The following is a 25,039-nucleotide window of genomic DNA, read 5'->3' as shown; positions in this document are numbered from 1 at the left end:
AATTACATTTTACACTACAGAATGTCTCTGAGCATAGAAGAAAATTGATTGAATGCCCATTGCAGAGAATTTAATGTACCTGCAATGTATGGGTTGAGCACAAGGAGCAGCAGAAGCCACACCTTTGTTTTATGACTCAGGGATTCTAGATTGAAGCAAAGGGCAGAGGAATGGCAGCTGTTGGACACCATTCCACACCACAGCAGTGGGTTGTCTGGGTGTTGCATACCAAAGTATCATCACAATATTTTCCAAGTTAATAAATTAATGCTAGGAATCTTCAGCTGAGTAAATGCTTCCATGTATTGTGGATGACAAACATAAAATGATTCATGGGCCTGTATAGTTTCTACCTAAGTATATTGTACTGTGCATTTGCCCATATTTTAGTTTTTGACTGTTTTGTCAGTTGGTGAACAGTGTGGATTTGGCAATGGTGGATTGTCTTAATGTCACATGACAAATGTGGGGGTTAGGAGTGTGTAGCTGTGGGTAAACCTAGACCTAATTACGGGTTTGTAACTGAAAAAGATGGCAACCTCTTGTCACAGAGACGATCTGATGTGTTAATTTACTTTTAACTACGGAAAGGTTTATGGTGAATTTCCCATCATGATCTGATATGCTGGTGGTGGCCTTCATCTTTTGAATGGTGAGCTCCTGATTCAACGTTATGGAAATGGCACATGAGGCTCAGAGTTGCCTGGCTGGTTAGGTATTTTTCTGAACAGCAGGGTGGAGCAGTGTTTAGAGAGCTGGGCTGCCTTCCCATTTGTCTTACTCTTGAAAGGTCCTGCAACACCATGGCCTCAGAGAATCCCATCAGTTGTTGGTAGTGTTTGAATGACATCGCCCTGTATTAAAGTGTGTCTTACGTGAATAAATTATAGTCTTCTCTGTCATGTCTCTGCTCAATGTTTTTTCAGTTCTTGGGCGTCACTCACTGTGCTAGCTCATCATTCTTCATAAGAATGAAATACGCAAGCCCCGACATGCATCATCGGTTTATTCAAAACGTTTTTGACCTTATTTGTAGTGTTACATATTCATGGAATGCCAAGTTTGCTAATAGTGACTCTTTGCATTCCAATTTGTGAGGCCTTGCAGGGCTGGCTGAGTCCCAGTCCAATAGGGAACACTGAGTAGTTGTGATGAGGTAGCCCCAGTCCTTGTAGGTATATGGGGTTGTGGATTGTTATTCTATGCATCAGGTGGGAGTTGGTAATGTCTGGTAACTTGAAATTCTAGTGAAACAACTTGTTTGACTGGCTCTTATCAGCTTGTCTGCTGTTTGACATATTTTCTCTTAATAAACCCCCACCCCTCTAAGCCATCCATCCCATCCACTTCCTTAAACCTGTCTTCCACATAAAGCACATTTTGGATGTCTTTGTTAAACAGAAGCCTCATTGAATGCTGTCTGTAATATATGATTATCATTCTACTCTATTGACGTAAAGTATACTAACATTAGAAATTTGCATGTGTTCAGTTTCTCTGGTTTAGCTCCTTTTATCAGAGACAATGTCATCATGCTTTATATTTCATATGGATCCCACCTTACACTGTAAGTCCCACCCCTGCTCCCTGATCTGTAACCACATTCATTAAAAGTGTGTGTGTGTGTGTGTGTGTGCGCACTGTCTCACTGGAGCATGTTGAAGTAATACAGATGGCCATTTTGTGGTAATCCTCAATCCAAACGAACAGCGAGGGAAGCTTAGTGTGGTACGTGTGGCACGCCTGTAGAAAGAGGCAAAGGGACATTCTTTCTGTTGTGATTGTATTAGCTGTCCTGAGGCCGTTGGATTATAGCTGGCTGTTTGTCGCTTGTAGTGCCATTTCAGCAATGTTGGGCCCTCATTTGTGAAGAGTTACATATGCTTGAACTGCACTTTCTTTTCTCTGTGCCTCCCTTTTCATGTCCCACAGTTCAATGCGCTGTGAGGATTCTGTGTGGTTGGCGAGCTTGTTTCAACTGTTCTTTACTGCTCCATATTATTGGACACCTTCCCCTCACCATGCACCACCAACACTTGTTTTGTTTAGAAATAATTTTTTATTTGTTGCCTGGTGAAAGAAGGTTGTCTTTTCAGGCTGTAATGTTATGCAGAGATGTTTTTGGATCGACACAAGTGCCCCTGCTATTCTGTAATGTGCCAAACCAAGAAAAGTCAACCGTGCGATTGAAGGACCAGTTCACCCCACTGTGCAGGGCTGTCAGTGTGCAGCAAGTGCAAGAGACCTTCAATTACACAGTGCCACTGGGATTAACTCAATTATAGCCAGCATGGGGAAGGCAGGTTATCTTTACAAAGCAATGTATTGCTGTGGCCAGCACGTGGCTGGCTAGAGTACTATCCCACTGTTAGTGTCTGGTCTGGAGGGGGATTGCCTTGTCAGGTTCATGCCGACATTTTAACGCCTTCCCTAAAGATTCCCATTTAGATGAACACACATTGGCCTTGGTCCAGTTGAGTTTCAAACTGATTGATAATGGCAGAAGGGTGTGGTTGTGTGTGTGTGTGAGTGATTTGGGGATTCCTATATTTATGAATATTTGAAACATCAGATGTGGGTCATTGCAAATTAACTAAATTTAATTCTCATTACTGCATGGATCCTCAAACAATACGAATGACCACCCCACTTCCAATTATTAATATGGGGAGTTTGGTTGTGTGTAGTGTGAAAAGTGTTGCCAGTACTCAACTCAATGTGCTTAATCACATTACAGTGTGGAGCCTTGTGTAAAAGGTGCAGCTAGAAGGAGTAATCCCTGGACAGGGCTTGACATTCACTTTTTTTGTCAGTTGTCCGAAAGCACATGTTACATGGAACCACTTTACAAAATAAAATGCATTACTGTATTGTTTACCATAGAAAAGAGAATCAGACAAAAATGTTGGCTGCTCTCTCCTTATTGATGACTTTGCATATTTATTTACATTTAAGTCATTTAGCAGACGCTCTTATCCAGAGCGACTTACAAATTGGTGCATTCACCTTATGATATCCAGTGGAACAACCACTTTACAATAGTGCATCTAAATCTTTTAAGGGGGGGGGGGGGGTTAGAAGGATTACTTTTTCCTATCCCAGGTATTCCTTAAAGAGGTGGGGTTTCAGGTGTCTCCGATTGACTCCGCTGTCCTGGCGTAGTGAGGGAGCTTGTTCCACCATAGGGGTGCCAGAGCATATTCAAGCCTGTCTCTATAACACTGCCCCTTTAAGGCTCTCCTGGAGGATGTTTGGCCACCTATTGGTAGCCTATAAAATATTGCAACATTAAAATGACAACCTTGTACTTTTGTATGTCTACGGTTTAAAACACTCTGGGAGAGTTCTGGGACGACCGATTCAAAATTAATAACCACTACACATTTAAAAAAAAAAAAGTAAAACAATGAGGCTGATGAAACTGATCAGACAGTTTTGTGTAAAATGTTGATACATTTTTATTCCTTCATATTATAAGCTCAATATTTTAAAAATGACAGTTTATTATGAAATAGTTTCAAAATGTTGGCCACCTCCACAACAGGCACTGTCCTACACTCTCCGGTCTTGTGACCATTTGATCTGAACTAAGTGCTTTGAGTATGTCGACAGAATTAAGCCTTCAGAGGTTTAATGTTAATTATCCTAAATTATATTTGTCAAATATGACTGGTGTTTACCCTATATTTATGTAATTAAAATTCTCATTAAAGTTTTGCTATATATTCTGGCTCCTCCAAGTCAGCATCGGTTTGGACATGAGGCTGTAGCTGATATGCATATCACATACACTTTGTCATGTAGGCTTTTTATTTGGCCTCTGTTCCAATTCTGATTGGAGTGATTGTTTGATTTTAAAAAATCTACTTGTCAATTCGGGCAATTTAAATCTGTTATTGTTGTTCTGCAAGCATTAATATCAAGCCCAGCTGGATGAACCCATGGGATTTGAGGGTCACAAGTCCAGACCAGCATACCAAATAATGATACTTCACTGCCATTAACATTTTCCTGCCCCAGAACATTGTGTGAACATTTTTGAAGTTGTTACATTGGGGGACATAAGATTGATAAAATAATGCATTGTAGCCAAATGTCAGCTAAGATTTCAAAAGCATTGTTTGACTCCACTTGTGAAGAAACTACAAAAAATGGATTACAGTAGTTATTTGTAGTTCATTCCCTTCTTAGAATGTGTTACATATTGGCTGAAGACAGTGAGTCGGGTCTCTCCATTTGGCTCAGTTCTCTGGGAAGTGGGCTGCCAGGAGCCATTTTGCCGTTCTAATGCTGCATGACTCGTCACTTTTCCATGTTGTCCCTTACTTTTACCCAAACCCATGGCGCAATCTGGGCAGACTGATGATAGGCAAGCCCTCTCCCAGGAGGCCTAGTTTTACCTCTCCAACGGGTCTGTCACAACTGTGTCAGTTCATCAGTAAGAGGTGTACTCCTTGTCTGTAATAATTCTCTGTAGACAAATGGAGGGCTATAGCAGCCTTTTTCTAAGTGTGTTTTTCATGGGGTCTTGGATGTTTGAGCAATATTTCACACTTACGTTTCCTACACATGTTAATGACACCATGTAATATATGTAGTGATTTAATAAATAATATATTGATTTTAAAAGGTTGCACATGATTATCCTCAGTATGTTGAATCAGATGTTTTATGTAAATATATATTTTCTCTCTGCAGTACATCTTCGGGGAGTTCAGCCCTGATGAGATCAATCAGTTCTTCGTGACTCCACGATGTTATGTTGAGGTAAGACAGAGTTTTGAATGAAACATTTATTCACATACGTTTCCTCCAGCTTATAGCGGTTTTGACACCGTATAGTCTACGGTGTTAAGTGTTGGTGTGCCGGTTTCTCTTAATGTTAACCGGGTCGATCTTAAGAATGGTCTTTTGGAAGCTCATTAACACCCAAACCGCTGAGTTTATAGATTTAGTCCAGTGTGTTTATCTATTCTGTAATTGTCTAAAACACAGAGAAGACAATGGTTTGTTGCGCATGTTCTCAGTTTAGTGAGTGTGAACAATATAAGCCAGCACAAAATAACATGTTTTTATCACCAATACTGTCATCTGCCCCCTCCAACGTGCACATTACACAGATGTGATTCATTGATAAGCAGGAAGGCCCAGACTGACAACAGTCGTGGTCTATGAGGTTAACGCTATGTTTGATTATTTACTTTAACTAGAAGTGTCTTTTTAATTTGTTATCTAATCTCTGCTCTTTGACAGCTTCCCCCCTTCAATGACAAAGTCTCCTGCGTCAGTCAGTCTTCAGGTAAGAACGTCTACTGGATTGCTCTGATTTGTTTCAGTTTGTCTTGTAGACATTCCGAACGTCATCCGCATGAGGCCGGCCAGCGCTCTCTGGGTTGACAACACTCTTGCCCCCACATGATGTAATGGTTATGACCAAAGTCAAACATACGCCCGTCTGTGCTAGTTGGATCCAGACCTACCTGACTGAACTGCATGTAAGAGAGTGACAGTTTGTCTGAATAGACATTGTTTTAAGATAAGGTTTAACTTGTAAAAATATGTCCAAACATACCTGCAGAGCAGGGATTTTAGAGCCAACAGGTTACAAAAAGTCTGTCAACCCTCCCCTGCTCATAACACTTAATTTTTTACCCTGATTTGTATGAATTATTCAGGAAGTTACTGCACTCCTGCTGTGCCTTACATTACGGAGTCTATGAGACGGCAGGTTTGCGGTGAGTTTTGGGTCCGACACTCTGTGCTTATTACTTGTTGCTGAAGCACTCAAACCCAGGTCTTAAAAACTGGTGGCTTTCTAAACCTTGCCCCTATTTACTCTCATTCTTGCCTGTCCGTACGATCTGTAAGGCTTTGCATGCTTAGATGCCGTTAAATATCTCCTCTCTATTGCATTAAACACATTGGCACTGCAGCAGTGCTTTAAGTTGACTTGTGATTGATTTGTATACCCCCTCCCTCACTTAACTGGATGGATTGAGAAAACCCTTTTATTGGACTTATAAGGGCATAGTAATGGTCTTATACGGAAGCTAACAATTACAATAGGTATTTTGTTTTGCTAGGGTTTTGTCACTCAATGCATCATTGACTTTCTGGAATGAAATCCTTTTGGTAAAAACACTAACAGAGGACACTCTAATCCACAGAGAAGAGCGAATCTCGAACGAACTCTCTAACCATACCTTAATTCCCCCTCAGGGTTTCCGGTGGCTGGGTTGTATGGATGACCACTCATGTCTTATAGCCCTGCCGTACCATTTTCAGTGTTGGGATGATCTGAATTTACTAACGTTTTCCTCATGTTCACCTTCAGCTGTTTCTCTCACTGCCTATCATCTTTCAATTTGCAATGTTAGCAACTTGTTAAATCTAATCGATATTTAACTTACTGTTCATTGCTTGATACTTTTATTTGTGTAGTGCTCAAGGTCAATGTTTGATATATTCCATTGAGTTTGTGACATTTAATGAAGTTGGAAATTGTGTTGTATATTTCATGATGCCGAAATTTGTTTTGGATTAGTAAGTATGAATAATTGGTCACAACAGTATTTTATTGTGTTGTGTGAACCCTTGTCTTCAGTGCAGAATTGTAGTGCCTTATGTTCCCAAGCTGACTGACATATCCTCCTCTGCAGGTGAAGACTACCAGCACATTGAGTTTGGTGTGGACGAGGTGATGGACTTGGAGCCTGTGGGAGTGAAGGATCCTCTCTTCAAGGTGTCCAGCACTCTGAACCCCCAGGCTCCAGAGTTCATCCTGGGATGCCAGCCGTCTCAGAAGGTCCCGCAGACAGCCGCAGCCCTCTCTCCGGCAGCAGACGTCCCAGACGGAGCACACTACAACTCCCTGGATGGACCGGACGGACCCGATGGCCCAGACTCGGAACCCTCCGCCATGGACAGCAACCAGAACTGCCAGGATGGGGACGGGGGCCCGGGCAGCCTGGGCCAGCGGGAGAGGAAGAAAAAGAAAAAGCGCCCTCCAGGATACTACAACTACTTGGAGGGCTCAGGTCCCAATAGTGGTGGCATGGGTGTGGACGGGCCTCCTGGAAAGGGGTTGGTGAATGGACATGCTCTTAGCGGCCCTCACCTCGGGTCGCAGGACATGGTTGGTAAGGCGTTGTCAGGGGGCGGACTTTCCACCTCAGCCCCTGTCACTACGGCAGCAGCGTCGGCTGCTGTGAATCAGAGGACTTGTGATAGCCCTGATGAATCGTCTTTGGACTTCACGAGTGGAGCCGCCTCTTTATCAGATGGTAAAGACGCGGCCTCCTCCTCCTCTTCCTCCTCCTCTCAGAGCAGTGGGGTGGCAGAGGGAGGCAGAACTGCAGAGCAGCAGCCTGAGAACATGGCTCTAGAGAGCCCTGAACTGCTGGGCAGCGGCGGGCACAGCCCCTGCCCCACCTCCCCTCCTCCCCCCTCAGTTGCTGTGGCCAGCCCCCCTGCCACCATTGCTACTGCTACTACTGAAGAGGAGGAGGAGACTAGGGACAGTGGGGTGGCTAATGGGCTGGCTGAGCCCCATGCTGGCATCAGTGCAGACGGACACAAGGAGGCCTCTGAGGCATTGGAGCAGCCCCAGCAGCAGGTCCCAGCTCCCTCAGTTGAGCCTGCTTTCTCCCCAGACTCTGAGGCCCAGCCGGCGGTGGCAGAGCAGCCTAAGTCGCCTGCCTCTCCGGCTGTGCCCGCTGCCAACCCCCTCAAATCCTGGGCTAGCCTCTTCCACAACTCCAAGCCTCTGCCTGGAAGCCCTCAGGCCTACGTGGAGGTGAAGAACGTGGTGGAGGTAGTGGCTCCCTCCCTGGCCGCCGTGGAGCAGCATGAGAAGGCTGGGGAGGTGAAGGAGAGCCCTGTCCATGTATCAGAGGATCCCATGGCCCCTAAACTTGCAGGTAGTGTACTCACAGATAGCCCCACAGTGTGAGGAAGAAGAGCTCACAGGTTAACCCTTATGTCTTTTGGAGTGTGTTAGGACTGTCCCTGACAAAAAAATAATAATCTTGTTTGACCAAAAGTAATCTGTTCTTTCGACCAATCGATTGGTCTACATTTTGAAATGTGTATTTTTCCATATATAGACACCCTATGTGTTTTAATTAAATTAACTATATATGCATTTAGCTTGTCTGATGCTTTATGCTCACTTTTCGATTTAAATAAGATTTGAGGGAGCCAGAGATCAAGATAACCTGAAGACAGAAATCTTAACCTGTCCCGACCATCCTCCTCCCTCTCCTACTGGCTTTCCCAGATTCTGCCGTTACTCTCCTGAATTTGCCAGCAACAGGCGACGTAAGGAGTCGGCAACCCTTCTCATGTGGAATACCAATTTATTTTTACAATTTCTACCAATCTGCGTGCCAGTTATGGTTTTCATATGCACATTTTCGTGGAAGTTTCATTTAATTTATAATTATCTTCGGATCTCAAAATCATTGTCATGTGGTTAATCAAAAATCTATATGAAAATGATACAAACCTAAAAAGTGGCTATGGTAACAATAGCCTATAAAGCCAACCAGTGAAAACATTGCATCCAGCAGGTAGAAAATATCCTGATTTTAAATCACATTGGCTACGCATGGCCTGTCTGTAACGAACTTGAAATGTTGTATTAGCTATTAACTTGGGTCCAGTCTGACGCTCCTTGCAACATTGTATAAAATATTCTGGGCCCTCAGAGTTTCCCGTGCCAGTAAACTCTGGACACACAGCTGTAGGCTATTTGCGCAAGGGATAAGAAGTAATCAGGTAGGCCTATTTTATGACATTTCCACTGGATCAGAGCATTAGATATATCTAAAGGGAGAGAGCTGGAAAGATTTTTCAAATACATTGAGGAATTATTGTAATTCTCAATGAATGTAAAAAACAGACTTTGTTTGAGGTGAAGAAAACATTACTTTGAGAAGTTCCACGACTCATTACTGGTGGTGCGTTAAGACAATCAGAAATACTGTCAGATCCCCAAATGGGCACATTTATATGCTGACATTTGCGCGCAGGCCAGGTAACCTATAGGCCTACTTCTATGCATAATCTCAAACAATAGCATGACAATTTTTCGCAGTAATAGCTACTGTAAATTGGACAGTGCAGTAATATTAACAAGAATTTAAGCTTTCAGCCGATATAAGACACTTATATGTACCGACATCTGTTGTTTCTCTAAAATCTGCAATGGTGACAAAGCGCTGCATGATTTACAACTGTCCCGTTGACGGGATGCTGATCCCTAAGAAGTTTTAACGGACTTTACTGTAACCAAACAAACATGGTAGATTAGAAATGATTGGAATTAACCGTGTATGTACTACTGGTGATATATGTAATGGGGAATTGATAGACACTAACAATCAAAAGCAAACAATTCTCACAATTAAGCTATGAAACAATGAATGTGCACAAATTAGCAGGAGGGAGCACATTCTGGAGAGAGATGTGCATTGTGCCGCCACACTCGCCTTCTTGGACTGTGCCATCCCTGCGGCCTCCGTGATGGATTAGTTCACTGAGATGGCCGTGAATAAGACGGGTGTCTCGTGTGCAATATATTTGCCACTGCTCGACATAAAAAAATCTTGGTCGACCAACAGCCTATCGACCAAACAATCGAGCACTCAGATAATTGTGGTCAGCCCTAGAGTGTGTTGACAAAACTATACCCATTGATTATTATAATAGTCATTCATTTGTGCACATTTCATATTCTGTATGCATGTGCTGAAGTTCAGCCTACCGTCCACTTGGTGTCAACATTGGGACATTTAGTTAGACTGATACAGATGAGCACCAGGTGGCGCTAACACTCAATGCTTGGTAAGGCCCTGATTGCTATGACACATCTCCATGACATGCTTTACCTCACCACCCTATTTCCCCCAATAATGCCCCAATGAATGGAGCTGGGGAATGAATGTCAGGCCATGTGAGCCCAGGGAGACTCCCATGTAGCCAACTGGCCTTGCTGGCGTCAAAGAGAGTCATTGTATATAGCAGTAATACTAATACATGTTGAAGGCCTCTATTCCAAACTGCATTCATGAGAATACAGGCAGAGGGTGGGCTGGAGCTACTGCTTTACCAATAATGTATGAGCAGCACTAATTAAGTCCATTACCATGACATCAACCTTATGGATTTTCAGATGCAGTAGACTAGAGCAGGATAGATCTCTGACCTCACTCCTTTCTCCTAACACACACACAGAATATAAAAGAAAATTGCAAAGCTACATAATGAGTTGATCTTGTAAGATGCCTAATTAAAGGGGATATGTAGGATCATATCCTGATTACTCACTTCCCAACAACAGCCTCCAGGTGTTGGGACCACACAGGGTACACTGGTGGTTTTAAACAGCCTGTGACGGGGGATTGCCATGTCTGGGTAATGTGTGGTTTTTGTCTTGACGGGATTATTGCTTGTCTCACTCAGTGCTATGACCCTGGGCTTCCTTAGGCCTCATGGATGTAGTCCTGTGTCTGGAAGAAATATACAGAGAGGCCTTCTCAGTGGGTTACTTGCGCCTGTCATCCTTTTTGTAAACTGGGATTTTTCATCTATGAGGTATTTACGAGAGAGGGCTTCTGGGCAGCCAAAAGTGCTTCTGTCTAGATAAACCTGATGGTTTCCTGTGCTCTACGGCTGTAAATAATTAAACCAGGCTCCATGTGATTGCCTTCACCGTTCAGTAGAAAGGCTTATTTTGTACCCACAATACAGTGCTCAGACTGCGCGCTCCTGTCAAGAAATGAACAGGAAGCTATTATAGGACCCTTTACTGGTGTCACCACTACCACGTCTCATTTTGATTTCCAACCCTGTATACGATCGAATCTCTGGACTGGATTTTATCTGGAGTGTGCCTTTACTGTTTAGCCAAACTATTTTTCTCTTCTCCTGGAATGATCATTTCACTTTTAGCAAACCTGTTATCTATAAAAACCATGTTTCTATAATTTGGAGGTTGTTCATAATATGCTATGTAAGTAGGCGGAACTATCAAAAAACTGCCTGATATTTTTAACCCATTGTGATTATGTGGTGGTGTTTTATGATACTTTCTATGTTGGAATGTCTGTCCACGTTACCATGGAAGCTGTGTTGCCAGTGACAGTCTCCCTTCCTAGGCGTGGCACAGTATCTCCTTGTTCTGACAAACCAGCCTTGTGTGCCACTGTCATATGATGCAGAGTTGGAAGAAGGGACACAATCTATATAGCACAGGGTGGAGGAAATTGATATTATTTTTGCCTGAGGTTTACAAACTAGCTTCTATTTTAACTTTTTGTTTGATTTTAGTAAGGGATGTGTGTTCAAAATCATGTGTACTTGTTTGAATCCCCAGAACTAATTGAGAATGTGAAGTTGATACACAAACCAGTGTCTTTGCAACCAAGAGGACTGATCAACAGGGGAAACTGGTGCTATATCAACGCTGTATCCTTTTCTCAGCTGCATGTGAAATGCTTGAATCACACCATGTCAAAAACAAAGTGACATTAAATGTCTATATTTAGTGTTCCAATGAGGTGATTTTGCCCTTGACTGCCACCCCCAAGACATTGCAGGCCCTGATTGCTTGCCCCCCCATGTATCACCTGTTGAAGTCCATTCCCCTGTTCAATGACACCCAGAGACCCTGTACTTCCACACCCATGATGGACAACTTGTAAGTAGCCTCTCTCCCTGGGAGCTGACTGGCTGTTTTTAAAAGTCAAATCTCACAATCAATAGAGGTCTTGTTTGTGTGCAAATAAGCAGCGACGACAAATTCCTGCCTGAACTAAATTGGTTGAACTGTGTTAAGAGTATTGAGAGAAGGTGTTAAATGTGTGCTCACTGCATTGGGTTGGGTGTGTACTTCCTTTGCTGATTACAACTCCCTGACCCTTGTTTCTCCCTCCAGTGTAAGGCTTGTCAATGAGTTCAGCAATATGCCTGTGCCATCCAAAGCCAAACAGCAAGGTAAGCTCTGTCAGCATCTTCTAAAAGAGCTAGTTTCTTTTATTTCCTGTTGATGTTAATTTGATGTGTTCCTTGTTGCTTTTTCCGTAGCTGCTGGCGAAAAGATAATAAAAGACATTCGACCAGGTGCTCCTTTTGAACCCAACTACATCTACAGACTCCTCACCCTCATCAAGTCGAGTCTCTCAGAGAAGGTAAAGCCATTGGGCATCCAGACCAAGCTTTACCTTTGGCCTGTAAAATGAGTAATGTGTCTTCCGAGGTTGTACTAGCAATTAGGGCTGGGAGATGTATTTTATTCATTTGAATGTTTTAGCGCGGAATATCGCAAGTCTTTTTTATGTCCGCTTGTTGTCATGTTTTATTTTTGGTCTAGTCTCCTTTGCTCCCTCTGTGCTGTGTGCACCTTTCCATTTACACACACACCAAGTCCCTCCCCCTGCCACTCACAACAACAAAGATGAGAGATCACTTCTTCCACTCTTACAAACAGTTCTCACCTTCCATTTGCATTTGTGGTTTGGTCCAACAGAATGGGTCATATGGAGACTGAAACACATTGAGACATTATTTTACTGTAATAGAGGAAGTTAACCTTTCTAAATGATACCATTTTTATGTCTCAACTCCTCAAGTTGCTCACAGAGCAGACACTACTAAAACAGGAGTATCAATGAACATTGGTTCTGGAAAGTGTGTGTTCAGCATTTTAGCCAAAGACTGTTATACTAGCTGTCTAGTCTGTTTTATAAATGTGCAATAAGCATAAAACACAAATATAAGGAATTCTAATTCTGAGAAATAAGGTAGGCTACATGATTTCAACGTCTGAACAAAGTGGACAGGCTAGCATGCTTTTCAAACCGTTGAAGTCAGACAGAATGGTGTGTTCATAACAATTCTACCTTGTTAGCCAGCAAATTGCCCCAAGTTGGCTTAACTTGAAATATAAAGATTAGCTGGCTACTCAGTAGCACGTGGGCTTGAGTGATTGTTTGAGACCTGTGTTAATGTTCTATAATGCCTGCTACAAGTTACTCATTATTAGTGAATGTGCATTATACATGGCTAGATCAGTGATTATTGCAAAAAAGCAGGTTAAACTATTTTTGATAAAATAATTAAATTATTAGTGGGTATTATGGTTGTGGAAGGCTTATATTTAGCCTAAGTATAACTTCACAAGCCCTGAATTAGATTATTGCTGACTGTTTGAAATGCAGTGTATTTGACCTTTTTAATTGTACAACAAAGCTTATGTAGAGAACATATTGTGAATTGCCGATAAGTTAAATAATAATCAAGAGGTGATTTTTAGGCCGTATCACCCGGCCCTACTATCAATAAAAAACAATTTAGTCTTTACATTTCAGTCGGGTTTTATTTAGAATTTTGAACCATCCAGACATTCCACACTTTCAGGTGTTCAGGGACTTGGAGCAAATAAACTGAAACACTTTGTATCCCCTGTTTCCTGACACTGGTTTTATGCAAAATTCCACATCCTCATCAGTACACTTGAGGAGTCTATGCACCGGAGACGTTCAGTCTGTACCTGTCTGGTGGTACAGTACATGGATACATACAAATATCCATCTGTTGGTGCATGAGACATGCTGACTCATTACTGATTCATAATCACATGAAGTGTAATTAAAAAAGCTATTCCAAATGGAATGAGAGAGCTCTTGAGGCAGGCATTCCCTAACTATGTGGTTTAGATTGTTTCTCACCTGTGCCATGTGCACACTGATGTCCTGTCCTGAAGCTCAGTAACAGCTGAGTCAGTGGTGTTGCATTAGAGCGCAGGCTCTCTTGGCACCGTGGTCTCATTAGTGCTGATGGTTGTGCGTTCTCTGTCAGGGTCGACAGGAGGATGCGGAGGAGTACCTGGGCTTCACCCTCAACGGACTGCATGAGGAGATGCTGGCTTTGAAAAAGCTCTTCTCCCCTCAGGAAGAGAGTAAGTAGTGCCATGGTCTAAATCTGATGCATGAGGTCTTACGATTATCTGTTTACACGTGCTCTCTGCTTATGAACTGAACTGATCTAGTCCCTGTTCATTTCACATCATTTCCTTATGTTCTTTGGCCTCACTGCTGAAGGTGGATCTGCTCTATGATTGCCATTGACTGTGGTTCTAAATCAGTTGTCTCTTCTCCTGTCTTGATCAGAAGCCCCCACACCCAACGGCCCAGAGTCCCAGTCAGGTGTGGATGACGATACTGCTGATAAGGAGGAGGGGAGCGAGGACGAATGGGAGCAAGTGGGCCCCCGAAACAAGACCTCCATTACCCGTCAAGCTGACTTTGTCCGCACCCCCATCACTGACATATTCGGAGGGCACATCCGGTAGGGTAACACCGATGACTTGTGAGGTGTCAGGAAACTCGCACACAGTTTCTTTACATGTGAGGTGTTGCTTATAATGGAAATGTAATGTTGTTCATGACGATATAGTCAAGTCAATGTTTTGGTGCACTCAAAGCCTTTACTACTATTTCCTTGGAAGAAAAGCCTGAGGCTTGGAAAGACACCTGGCTTCTCCCACATGAAGCCAGAGTGATGGTCAGCCACTGAGTGTTTCTCCCTGCCCAGAGCTTATTTTTCTTAAAGCCCAGCAGCAGAACTGTGGCACCAGTGGTGTCCTTGCCCTTCTTTTTATTGGCTGTGGCGCAGGTGCCTGGTATGACAGGAGAACAGAGTATAGTGCCATCTTTTTCTGGGCCCCCTTGGGCTGGTTGCCCTGGCACCACCTCTGGCCCCCAGCTCCAACCTCAGCTGAGGATGCCATCCCAAACAGGCCTGCCACCAGCTGGCTCTGGGCTTTCTCTGCTCAAGAAGCACTCTTCAGAATAACAGCCATTGTGGCCCGGCCTGTGGTCGGTGGCCTGGACAGCCAGGCGTGGGACACACTCTAGCAAAGATAGAATAACAAAACAACTTTGAAAGTGTAGGACCTGTGAGGGTGTGCCTGGGCCAAATGACATGCTCTCTGAGGTTCTTCTCTCGGAGGTTCTGATCTGGCACACGCCTGGCCTGACTGGGTTACAGATCACTTCAGATGATTATTTTTCTCTGAAAAAAGAGAAAGTAGTAAATGGAACATAAGGGCAGACCTTCAGGAAGGTCTGGGTTGAACTATGCATACCCACTGAGTTAAGCTACATTCACTTTTTCAGCCACTTGAGTCCCACTTGAGTCAGGGTAATTGGTTTGGCCGAGGGGAATCATTGGAGCAAGTTTGAAATGATTTTCACAATTTAAAGAGATTAGCATGACCGTTTCACTCATGGCTGTCAGAGGGCTATGAATGTTGGAGTTGTTTTTGCCATTTGAACATTTTGGATCAGTTTTTGCCACTAAGGGGAGAATTTGAGGAAGGAGAGGATTCATAAAGGTGTAGTTTGGAGAGACGTGTAGAGAGAATCAGTAGTATGGCCCATACACTTTCCTTCAAAGCTGTGATGCTGTTTTCTGAGGTCAAGATGTCGTTGAGACACTCAAAACCCATTACTGTATGAAGCTTTGTGTAATGTCTTTGTATGTATTGTATTTCATTGTCTGAAGTGGGATATATTTGTCTTTCTGTCCTATGCAGGTCGGTGGTGTACCAGCAGAACTCTAAGGAGTCAGCCACCCTGCAGCCCTTCTTCACCCTGCAGCTGGACATCCAGTCAGAGAAGATCCGCACCGTTCAGGAGGCCCTGGAGACCCTGGTGGCACGGGAGTCAGTTCAGGGCTACACCACTAAAACCAAGCAGGAGGTAAGGCTCTTACACACAGTACACCTATGCTACTACTAAACCATTACAAGGCTTGGATGTGTTTGCATATTGGTCATTCTGATTTCATGCTCAATCGCCTTGTTTTTTCCCCCACATGCAATTAGTTGAAGTATGTTGATCCAAACTTGAATGCTGCCTTGAAAACATCCAATTGATTTCCATTTGTTTTTCTTCTGAAATCCGAAACAAGGATGTGGGCATGTTGGCAGTTAAAAGTAAAAAATGTAGTGTTTAGACAATGAGAATTTTTGTTACTGTGGTGTTTCGTTTAACGGGAGTATTTGGGATGCTCAGCAGCACACTCCAGTACACACAGCACTCTCCCCTTGATGGGCCCCTTCTAATGGGCTGAAGTGGTTGGACACTGACAGATTGTCTTCCCATTGGCCTTGTTTCTTTTCAACTGAGGGCTGTGTTGTGACTCTAAATCATTGTTTATGCTTCATGTCCTCTCTGACTGCGCTGCCTGGTGAAAACACATTGTTTTAAAGCCACAGTATAAGAAGACAAATGTCCCTTGCCTGCTTCCTCTGTATGGAAACATAACTGGTGAGGGCAACATCTGTTGGACAGCTGTAGTAGGGGCCTCAACATTGTTGTTTACCAACCTCATCAGCTTTTATTTTACAAGACAGTTGTTACAGTACCTTGATATCGTTTTAGAAGTAGCTGGTAGTTGGGGTCACAGTCTAGTTCTGACAGTGAAGGTGTAAAACACCAGTGATTCACAAGTGACTAGATCAAAGCTCACAGCAGGCTCTTAGTGTAGGCCTGTGTGACAGTGTGTGCTGGTTTTGTTCAGAGTCTAATCCCTGGGTAAATTGGGAGATCCTGTTCTGGTTTATATTAGCTGTTTGATGTGGTGCCACTGTGTCAAATAGTCCCCTGGCTCAGTTTGATAATCTCTCCTGTGTTTGCAGATTGAGATCAGCCGGAGAGTGACCCTAGAGGAGCTCCCTCCAGTGCTGGTGCTCCACCTCAAGAGATTTGTCTTTGAGAAGACAGGAGGCTGTCAGAAACTGATCAAGAACATTGATTACCCTGTAGACCTGGAGATCAGCAAAGGTACGTGAATCACTGAAAAGCCTCCACAAACCATTGGGTGAAGTCCCCACTTAAAACACATGCCCCAATTATTGAATTAACTCTATTGATTGTGTGTTAAGCTCCCTGAACCCTGGGTGAGAAAGGCAATCATTCCTAACACACTTCACAGTCAGCATCTGATCTTATTCCAGTAAAGACTAGTCTTTCCACAGTCTGGGTCCTAGTTGGACAGACACACAGGTGTAGCTCACTTATCTGACATTGCGTATTTAAACGAGGGTGCCGGCAAAATGCTGGGTAGTCGTCATCAGCGGCAGGGAGAGATGATTTGCCCCTGAACAAGGCAGTGAACCCACTGTTCCTAGGCCGTCATTGCAAATAAGAATTTGTTCTTAACTGACTTGCCTAGTTAAATAAAGGTAAAATAAATTAAACATTTGAGGGTTGACCTCATACCGTTAAAGGCCTCCTCATTCAGCCCCAACACCCAACCTCACACAACTTTACACCTCATCAGTCCTGTGCTGGCCAGCCAGCCTGCCTATGTTTACTGCTCTGCCCGGCCTACCCTACAAGCCCTGAACCCACAGCACACGGAGGAAATATTTATAGAGGACCCCCACCCCCAAATACCATGTCAGGTCAACATGTCCTTAATATCTGAGGGAGCCTCTGTTTCCATCTCTCCCATGTAGGAGGTTCATGTGGGGTTTCTGTAAGTAATCCTAAAGGCACGTCTACCAAATCCCCACAGACAAAGTCCCAGCAGCTTGAGGATATTAGTACTGTAGATTTACAGAATAAGCATCAGAATGTGGAGAGAATCCCTGGTTCGTTCCAATGTCAACTGGGTCCAGCGTGTTGGGTCTCCTGCGGTGTATAAATTATAAAAAGTAGGCTACATTTTATTTTGGTTTGGCATGAGCGGCAGCCTGCCAGCATTCTGCGTACGATTTACCAAACGCTACACTGGGGTATTTTTATAGCCACCTTTATTTAGACGGGCTGGCTTTCATGGCACACAGACCCAAATAACTATAATTGATGGTGCTCTGAGGGATATCTTATACATTTTGTTTCTCTTTGTGATGTGGCTGTAGTGTATTAATTTGTTTCTCCTTAGATCTCCTCTCTTCAGGGGTGCGGAGTAAAATATTCAAAGGCCAAAGAACCTACAGGCTCTTTGCAGGTATGTACTGTATATACCGATTTATGATCAATTACACACATCTCCTCCTACACCCACAGTATCACACAAACGGTCACGATCATTCAATTATATGCAGTAATAGGGCATTGGCCCTATGCTATGTATGTATGTGTGTGTGTATATGTGTGTATGTGTGTGTGTCAAGCATAAGATGTATTCAAACATTAAGTTCAATAGTTCATAGGATTCTCTTTCGATGTGTTTGGACTCGCTCTGAGGTTGCCTTTCATACTCAGTTTACTCCACATGCTATCTCAGTGACTGATAATATTGATCCTCTTGAGTTGAGCTACCTTGGAAGGCTCGCTTCGGCAACTGTGTTTTTGATAAGAAGCAGATTGAACTTCTCGGAGCCATGACTTTGCTCTTGGAAAAATGTTATGTTTTGGACAAAACTCAATTGACCCTTCGCTAAGCCACACCCAATAATTTTCAGCAACCAATGGAAAGCAGTAGTTGTCAAGTCCGACTCCTCAGACAAGCTCACGCTTACAGCAAAAACTGAGTTTTCATTATTCTTTTTGAAATGGCTAAATAATAGAGCAGTGCACCAGTAATACTTGGTACTGTGATTCCTGAAATACAGAGCCTGTTTTTCAAATCTGAAATTATACTTTTGTTACATTGTTTGCTAGCTCGGCTGGTTAGGTAGCTCTGTCTCATTGACCACCAAACGTTGCTAATGCTAGCTAGCTAGCCACTTAATGTATGTTAGTTAGATAAGTTAGCAATGTTATGAATCTGCTGTGGACATCAGGATAAGATTTGAAATAACTATTTAGCTCCAAAAGTGGTTATAGCTTTGACTGCATGCTGACAGTGAATTCAGAGCCATTTAGTGGCTAGCTACACTACAAACACAATTTTACCAGGTTCCTGTGAAGAAATTGTAATGACAGTCCACCACAACATAGCCTACCCAAGTTTCCTGACTAGCAAGGTGTAGTCTGTTTTTTTTTTTTACAGTAACCAAGGGATGCGGGGCTTAGCGAAAGGTCAATTTCAGGAAAGTTTGACTCAAATCATGTTTAGAAACTTTTAGAAGGAGCAAAATGCTGTTTCTGCAAATTTCTCTATGCCCAACCAAATTCTAGAGTGTAAACATACCTGTTTAATGTACTGGACAGTATTATGACTTGTCTATGGAGAAAGGTACAGTGAAGAGTTCAGTTGCTATGATTCCAGAGGGCTCCTTGTGGAATGATGCTTGAGGTAGCTTAGTGCTGATCTCAGCTGTGAAATGACGCAAGAGTTTCATTCTCTGTGGTAACCATGCATCGGTAAAACCACATTCTCCCACTCCTATCTTCCTCCTAGACCCAGGAAGTCTTTCTAGACTAGAGCATTACCCCAGACTTTACCACAGCCCTGCCCCCCCACCCCTATAACCTTCTCCCTGGCAGGACCAAAGGGAATAAAAGTGGGCCTTCATTAGGGAGCTCTGCCTGCTCAATGAAAACATCTCCACTGTGCTGCTGTCTGGTGTAGGTGTGAGTGGCCAGTGTTCAGCTAACTGTTATTTCCAGCAGCTCATTCAGCATGTAGTTCTCCTCCCCCTCCTCCCCTCCCTTCACGCCTTACTGACAAGTTTAAACAGAGACAACCTCCATTGTGGGTATGGGGGTCCTGTTAATCTCCCCGTAGTTTGGAAGTAAATTGTCTTCAGCCGTTTATTTTCCTTTCAGAGCAGAAAAGGGCACTCCTCACTTGTCAAAAAGCTGTTAGTAGAGTAACCCCTGGCAACTGTTGCTATAGCGGTGAAGTTAATCTTTTACTGTAAGATCCTGGAGGTAAAAGTTTTGCCTTCTCTTTGACCATCTGGCCCATGGGATGGAGAAAGTCTTGATGAAAAGGTCTCATGCTACTCAGCGTGTAATGTGATAACATAACAGTATAGTAAATATGTAATAGAAGCGCCTTTGGAAACTTCAATCATGCCATTTTAATGTTCTGGCGCCAGTGAAAAGGTGAACCTATGCAATCATGCACTTAGGGGAAAAGTTGTCTCAAGTACACACTGGTATGTCTTGTTTCCCTCCAGTTAAACCAATCATTCAGTTGTGGTTGCACATATCTGTTGTCAGATGAGGGGGGTAATGATGTTACTCCTTGCCTATAGTAGCTTATGGTTTCAGTACAAAGAATGAGTTACCGCCTGAATCTAGTTCTGTGTCCAAATCAAACGGATCTAACAAGATTGCCATGTTTACTCAACTTAATGATTTATTTCTGCCTGGTAATAACTGTCACTGTGGCTTAAATCCGAAGCCCACTTTTAAACGTGGTCTTCATGGTATCGTAGTTTTCATGTTAAGGGCATTAAGTCCATTTGGAACACGTGTTGCCAGCCCAGCTTGTAAATACGGGCACAGAATGGACAATGTTATTTTCTTTCCACATTCTCCTGCTGTAGTTACTTAGGTTTCCACATTTGGTCATGATTGATGCATTGCCAAGAATTCTTATGACACTTGATCAGATATGTGAAAGAATTATAATAGAAGTTTGCTTACAACATGATATTTAATGCCTACATTAATAACACACTGAAATGGAGGCCTCTCTGTAAGGCTAGCAACCCTGGTCTACATGCCTAGGGTGCTCCAGAAAGTTGCTGATATCAGTAGTTAGTTACTGGCTCTGACCTTGTGTAGCCAGAACCAGATAACAGAATGGCCTTTTTCATTTGGACATTTTAGTCATTTAGCAGACACTCTTATCCAGTTAGTGCATTCCTCTAAAGATAATTAGGTGAGACAAACACATGTCATAGTAAGTGCATTTTTCCTCATTTCAGTTTGATTTCCGCCTCTGAAAAGCTTCCATTTTGTGTGTCCCTGTCGCAGTTGTCTATCACCATGGGAACAGCGCTACAGGCGGCCATTACACCACGGATGTCTTCCACATCGGTCTGAACGGCTGGCTGCGCATTGACGACCAGGCAGTGAAGGTCATCAACCAGTACCAGGTGGTGAAGCAGACTGCTGAGCGCACTGCCTACCTGCTGTACTACCGTCGCGTCGACCTGCTGTAGACACCACACACACACACACACGTTCATGCACACTCAGAGGAACACAGAGGAACACTCGTTTTACAGTCATTCAACTACACATACACACTACAGACATACACACTCAAGTGCACATACACATGCATACATACAAACTAATGAACAGGAACACTGCCCAACTTCTTGCAAGATTTTCTTCTTCCTCCCCATCGTCCCTGCTTTTCCAGAGAGCCAGCTTTTCCAACAATGCCTTTTTTCCTTTTATCTTTTTTTGAAAGAATTAGAGGGAAAAAGGACACGTAAAATATTTTCCCTGTGATGGCTTCCTCTTCTCTGTGCGCCACTGCTGTTTTTTTAATGCTGAGAGGAGAGACTAGACTGTTGAATGGACTGAGGGCAGGGGACCTTGAGACTCGCCTCTGAACCTACAGCCTCGTTCAGACTGGGAACAGTGGGTACTGTACCCACAGGACGAGCTATCTCTACAACACCAGGCTGCAGATGGCCGGTTGGACTGCTGGAGAGAAGTAATCATTTATTTTGTTAATCTACTCATTTTTTTCTTTCATTTTTTTGTTGTTGTTGAAAATGGCATAAAATAATCAGTGTTTTGCCTTTTAGCAAGGGGAGTTGTTGTCCTAATGAATTTGCAGCAGTTTAAACACCTGTTGAAATTTTGCCAGAGTGCATCGAAAAAGGCCCAGCACCAGCAAACGACAAATCGTTATCGAACGAGTCTCTTTAACGCCAGAGGCAAGATGCTCTTCATGGCCACCATCTCTTCTTACTTCTCCACCTTCCTCACTTTCCTGATGCTTTTAAATCTAGGTAAAACTTGAGCCATCAAAAAAATGAAAAAATGACAGAAGAAGAGGTGCTGCTACAGTGTGCTGAAACTAAACAGCTTTGTTTGAAAGAACCTTGTGTTTTCTGGGTGTAGAATTAGAATGACTATCTAAAACAATTTTAATGCGCTTTAGGATTTAAATGATGATAGAAAAAGAAGCTACTGTGCACGTATAATATATCTGATCAATAACAAGATGTGGATGTGCTAATGCACACTTGCAGATATTTTAAGATTTAAAACTGTAAAAAATAAATAAAAAAATGTGACAGCTGAATCTAGGCGAGTGTCACCTTGTTTGGCTCCCTGGGTGGCTGTTAGTTCTAAGGATTTCTGAGTTCTCTGGAGCACTGGAGAGATACCAGTGAAGACAGATTCCACCACAAGCACCAGCCCTTGTTCATTTTATACCTGTCCTTTCCCCCCCTCATCCTTCATTTATCATTTTTTCCCTGTTCTGGTCTAAAGGTTCCATCTATGTATAGGCGGCCTGCCTCTGTAGAGTTGAAACAGCCACGTGACCCCTTACCCCCCCAACTCACCAGAAAAAGGGGGCTGCCTTAGGTTCGCTATGCGAGGCTTTCTAATCCAAATCTCCACTCAATGTACGAGTCCAACCCAGTGAGTGTGACAACTGTAAGTCAAATGTCTGTAGTTTTATGGGAATGTACCTGACCTTTGCATTTCCTCTTGTGGCTGAGTGCAGTTCCTCTCAAGTGAGAGAGACTGTCCATGTTGAGGGGAAGTGGGATCACATCTGCTTGGCTCTAGAAATAAAATCCCCCACATTAAATGCGCACAAAAGGAAATCATGTTTGTTTTTGTTTGAGACCTTGCTTTTTGCTTCATTATTATTCATTGATTGTGTTTTGAGTTTGCTTAAATGTTATTTTTCATTTGTTCAGTAATACCATGATCGTTTCCCCAGAATTATACTATATGGCATCTAAATTGATATTAGAGCGAAATTACCCAAGGTAAAGCACAACAATTAGTAAATTGGACAAGTTCTTTGCTTGATCATATTTGTTTTTTTTTTCCTTTAAGTTTGGTCCATAGTTTAATCTTAAGGGACATTTCAACCAAACCAATGTCAGAATCTGTCTGTATTTAATCCTTTACAAAAAGAACATAACTGGTATATTTGCTGAAGGCTTGGTGCATTGTGGTTTACCCTTGTATACTCTATGTCCTTAATGGGCAAAGCAGGCCATTTTCTAAAGATCTTTCACATACTGTATACACTTCCTCACATACACACACTACATGCACACACACTTGGCCATTAGATAAAGCGAGGTACACAACTGGGAATGGGTCTTTTTGTAAGGCGGCTCTCACACTTTCCCATTTCTGACCACTGGAACGTTGGGGCAGTGTGAAATACTTTTTCCCACATCGGAATAGCAGAGCATGCATTTTAGATCTTACAGGAAGAGCTTATTTTATCCCATTTCTCACTTTGTAGTTCTCTCACTGATGGTAGCAGAGACTTATCCAATATACCTGTATCCCCTTTTATTTAAAGTGACTGGAAACTGATTAATGGAAATAGTTATCTTACCATGTGCATTTTCTGTGTTGCATACTTTATTGAGTTTGGAGCGGTGTCATTTAAATTGCCACACAATTCCCTTCCCATGAATTAGCGTTGTATATTTTGTCCTGAAAAATGTGTATTATGTTAGTGACTGCAATTTTGTAGTCTAAACCATGCAGAATTTGGTTCCCACAAGTCATTTGCTTATTACTTATGGGTATGTAAAGTATAAAAAAAAATCTCCAAGTGAAACCAAAGGATACTTCACATTGACCCTGTTGACTTTCATAATTGCGCTAATGCTTCTGTCTAATTTTGGTTTCACCTCTGCATCATAAGTTCTGTTGCCACAGCTCATGATTCATTCAATCAGCATGACTCAGTCATTCCATATGAGGAAATTGAGCTGATCTGTTCAGATCATTATAAAACTCCTTATAAGTGTTAGTGCAATTGTGCTGATGGCTATGTGGTCATATCTGATACTCATTGTGACAATGTTGGTTTGATTTGTTTTTCTTTCCCCCCTGAAGAATGTTTTGAAGAAGATGGTTTGAAACAGACACTAAAGCTGTCCGAAAGCTTTCTGTTGTACACGTTTTATCCCTGAGTCTTTTTTTTATGATTATGGTCAGGATATGTGCTGGCGAATCGCTTCAATGATGTCGTTCTGTTTAGTTTGTGCTTCCTAACACGGTTGTCTGCTGAGGGCTTGTGTTAGGATATCAAGCTGAAAACTATATGCTGTCTTTTAATCCTCCAGCATTCTACTTTTTTTGTTTATTGTTCAAATAAAAGATTGTGGAAAACCGAAGCCGTTTGTTAATGGTGTAGTCAGACTGCTTAGCTTTCTTCTAGTACTTCAAACATCTGTAGTCTCTACACACCTTCAACTGCCCTAGTACAGACAATGTCACAATAACAGCCTGGTCTCGTAGACTAGACGTAACATAGTAAATGTGAATCCGGGATACTCAAATTAGTATGGTTTAAAGGTCGATCGATTATGATTTTTCAATACCGATTATTGGTGACCCAAAAACAGCCGATACCGATTAATCGGCCACATTTTTATATATATTTGTAATAATGACAATTACAGCACTGAATGAACTTTTTTTAATTTAAACTTAATACATCAATAAAATCAATTTAGTCTCAAATACATAATGAAACGTTAAATTTGGTTCAAATAATGCAATAACAAAGTGTTGAAAGTAAAAGTGCAATATTTTCCATGTAAAAAAGCTAACGTTTAAGTTCCTTTCTCAGAACATGAGAACATGAAAGCTGGTGGTTCCTTTTAACATGAGTCTTCTATATTCCCAGGTAAGAAGTTTTAGGTTAGGAATTATAGGACATTTTCTCTCTACACCATTTGTATTTCATATACCTTTGACTATTGGATGTTCTTATAGGCACTATATTATTGCCAGCCTAATCTTGGGAGTTGATAGGCTTGAAGTCATAAACAGCGCAATGCTTGAAGCACAGCGAAGAGCTGGCAAATGCAGGAAAGTGCTGTTTGAATGAATGCTTACGAGCCTGCTGCTGCCTACCACCACTCAGACTACTCTATCAAATATCAAATCATAGA

At 42.5% G+C, this 25,039-nt stretch overlaps 1 protein-coding gene across 3 annotated transcripts in view; it reads left to right on the top strand.

Moving 5' to 3' along the window:
- Window positions 1–24,256, top strand: part of LOC115203084 (ubiquitin carboxyl-terminal hydrolase 10) — a 28,436-nt gene extending 4,180 nt beyond the window's left edge. Inside the window, exons 2-15 of one of the 3 annotated variants that reach the window (XM_029767436.1) lie at window positions 4,699–4,767; window positions 5,254–5,299; window positions 5,676–5,735; window positions 6,660–7,919; window positions 11,378–11,469; window positions 11,592–11,701; window positions 11,939–11,997; window positions 12,088–12,191; window positions 13,861–13,960; window positions 14,172–14,349; window positions 15,599–15,764; window positions 16,706–16,850; window positions 17,956–18,021; window positions 20,889–24,256. In XM_029767436.1, the coding sequence (XP_029623296.1) occupies window positions 4,699–4,767; window positions 5,254–5,299; window positions 5,676–5,735; window positions 6,660–7,919; window positions 11,378–11,469; window positions 11,592–11,701; window positions 11,939–11,997; window positions 12,088–12,191; window positions 13,861–13,960; window positions 14,172–14,349; window positions 15,599–15,764; window positions 16,706–16,850; window positions 17,956–18,021; window positions 20,889–21,076 (2,643 nt within the window). In that variant the 3' untranslated portion in view covers window positions 21,077–24,256. The other 2 variants (XM_029767437.1, XM_029767438.1) reach the window with 2 other exon arrangements.
- The last annotated feature ends 783 nt before the right edge of the window (window positions 24,257–25,039 follow it).

Source organism: Salmo trutta, chromosome 12, assembly GCF_901001165.1.
Source record: "Salmo trutta chromosome 12, fSalTru1.1, whole genome shotgun sequence".
In the NCBI taxonomy this organism is placed as follows: Eukaryota; Metazoa; Chordata; class Actinopteri; order Salmoniformes; family Salmonidae; genus Salmo; species Salmo trutta.
This window is presented reverse-complemented; position numbering and strand designations above follow the sequence as displayed.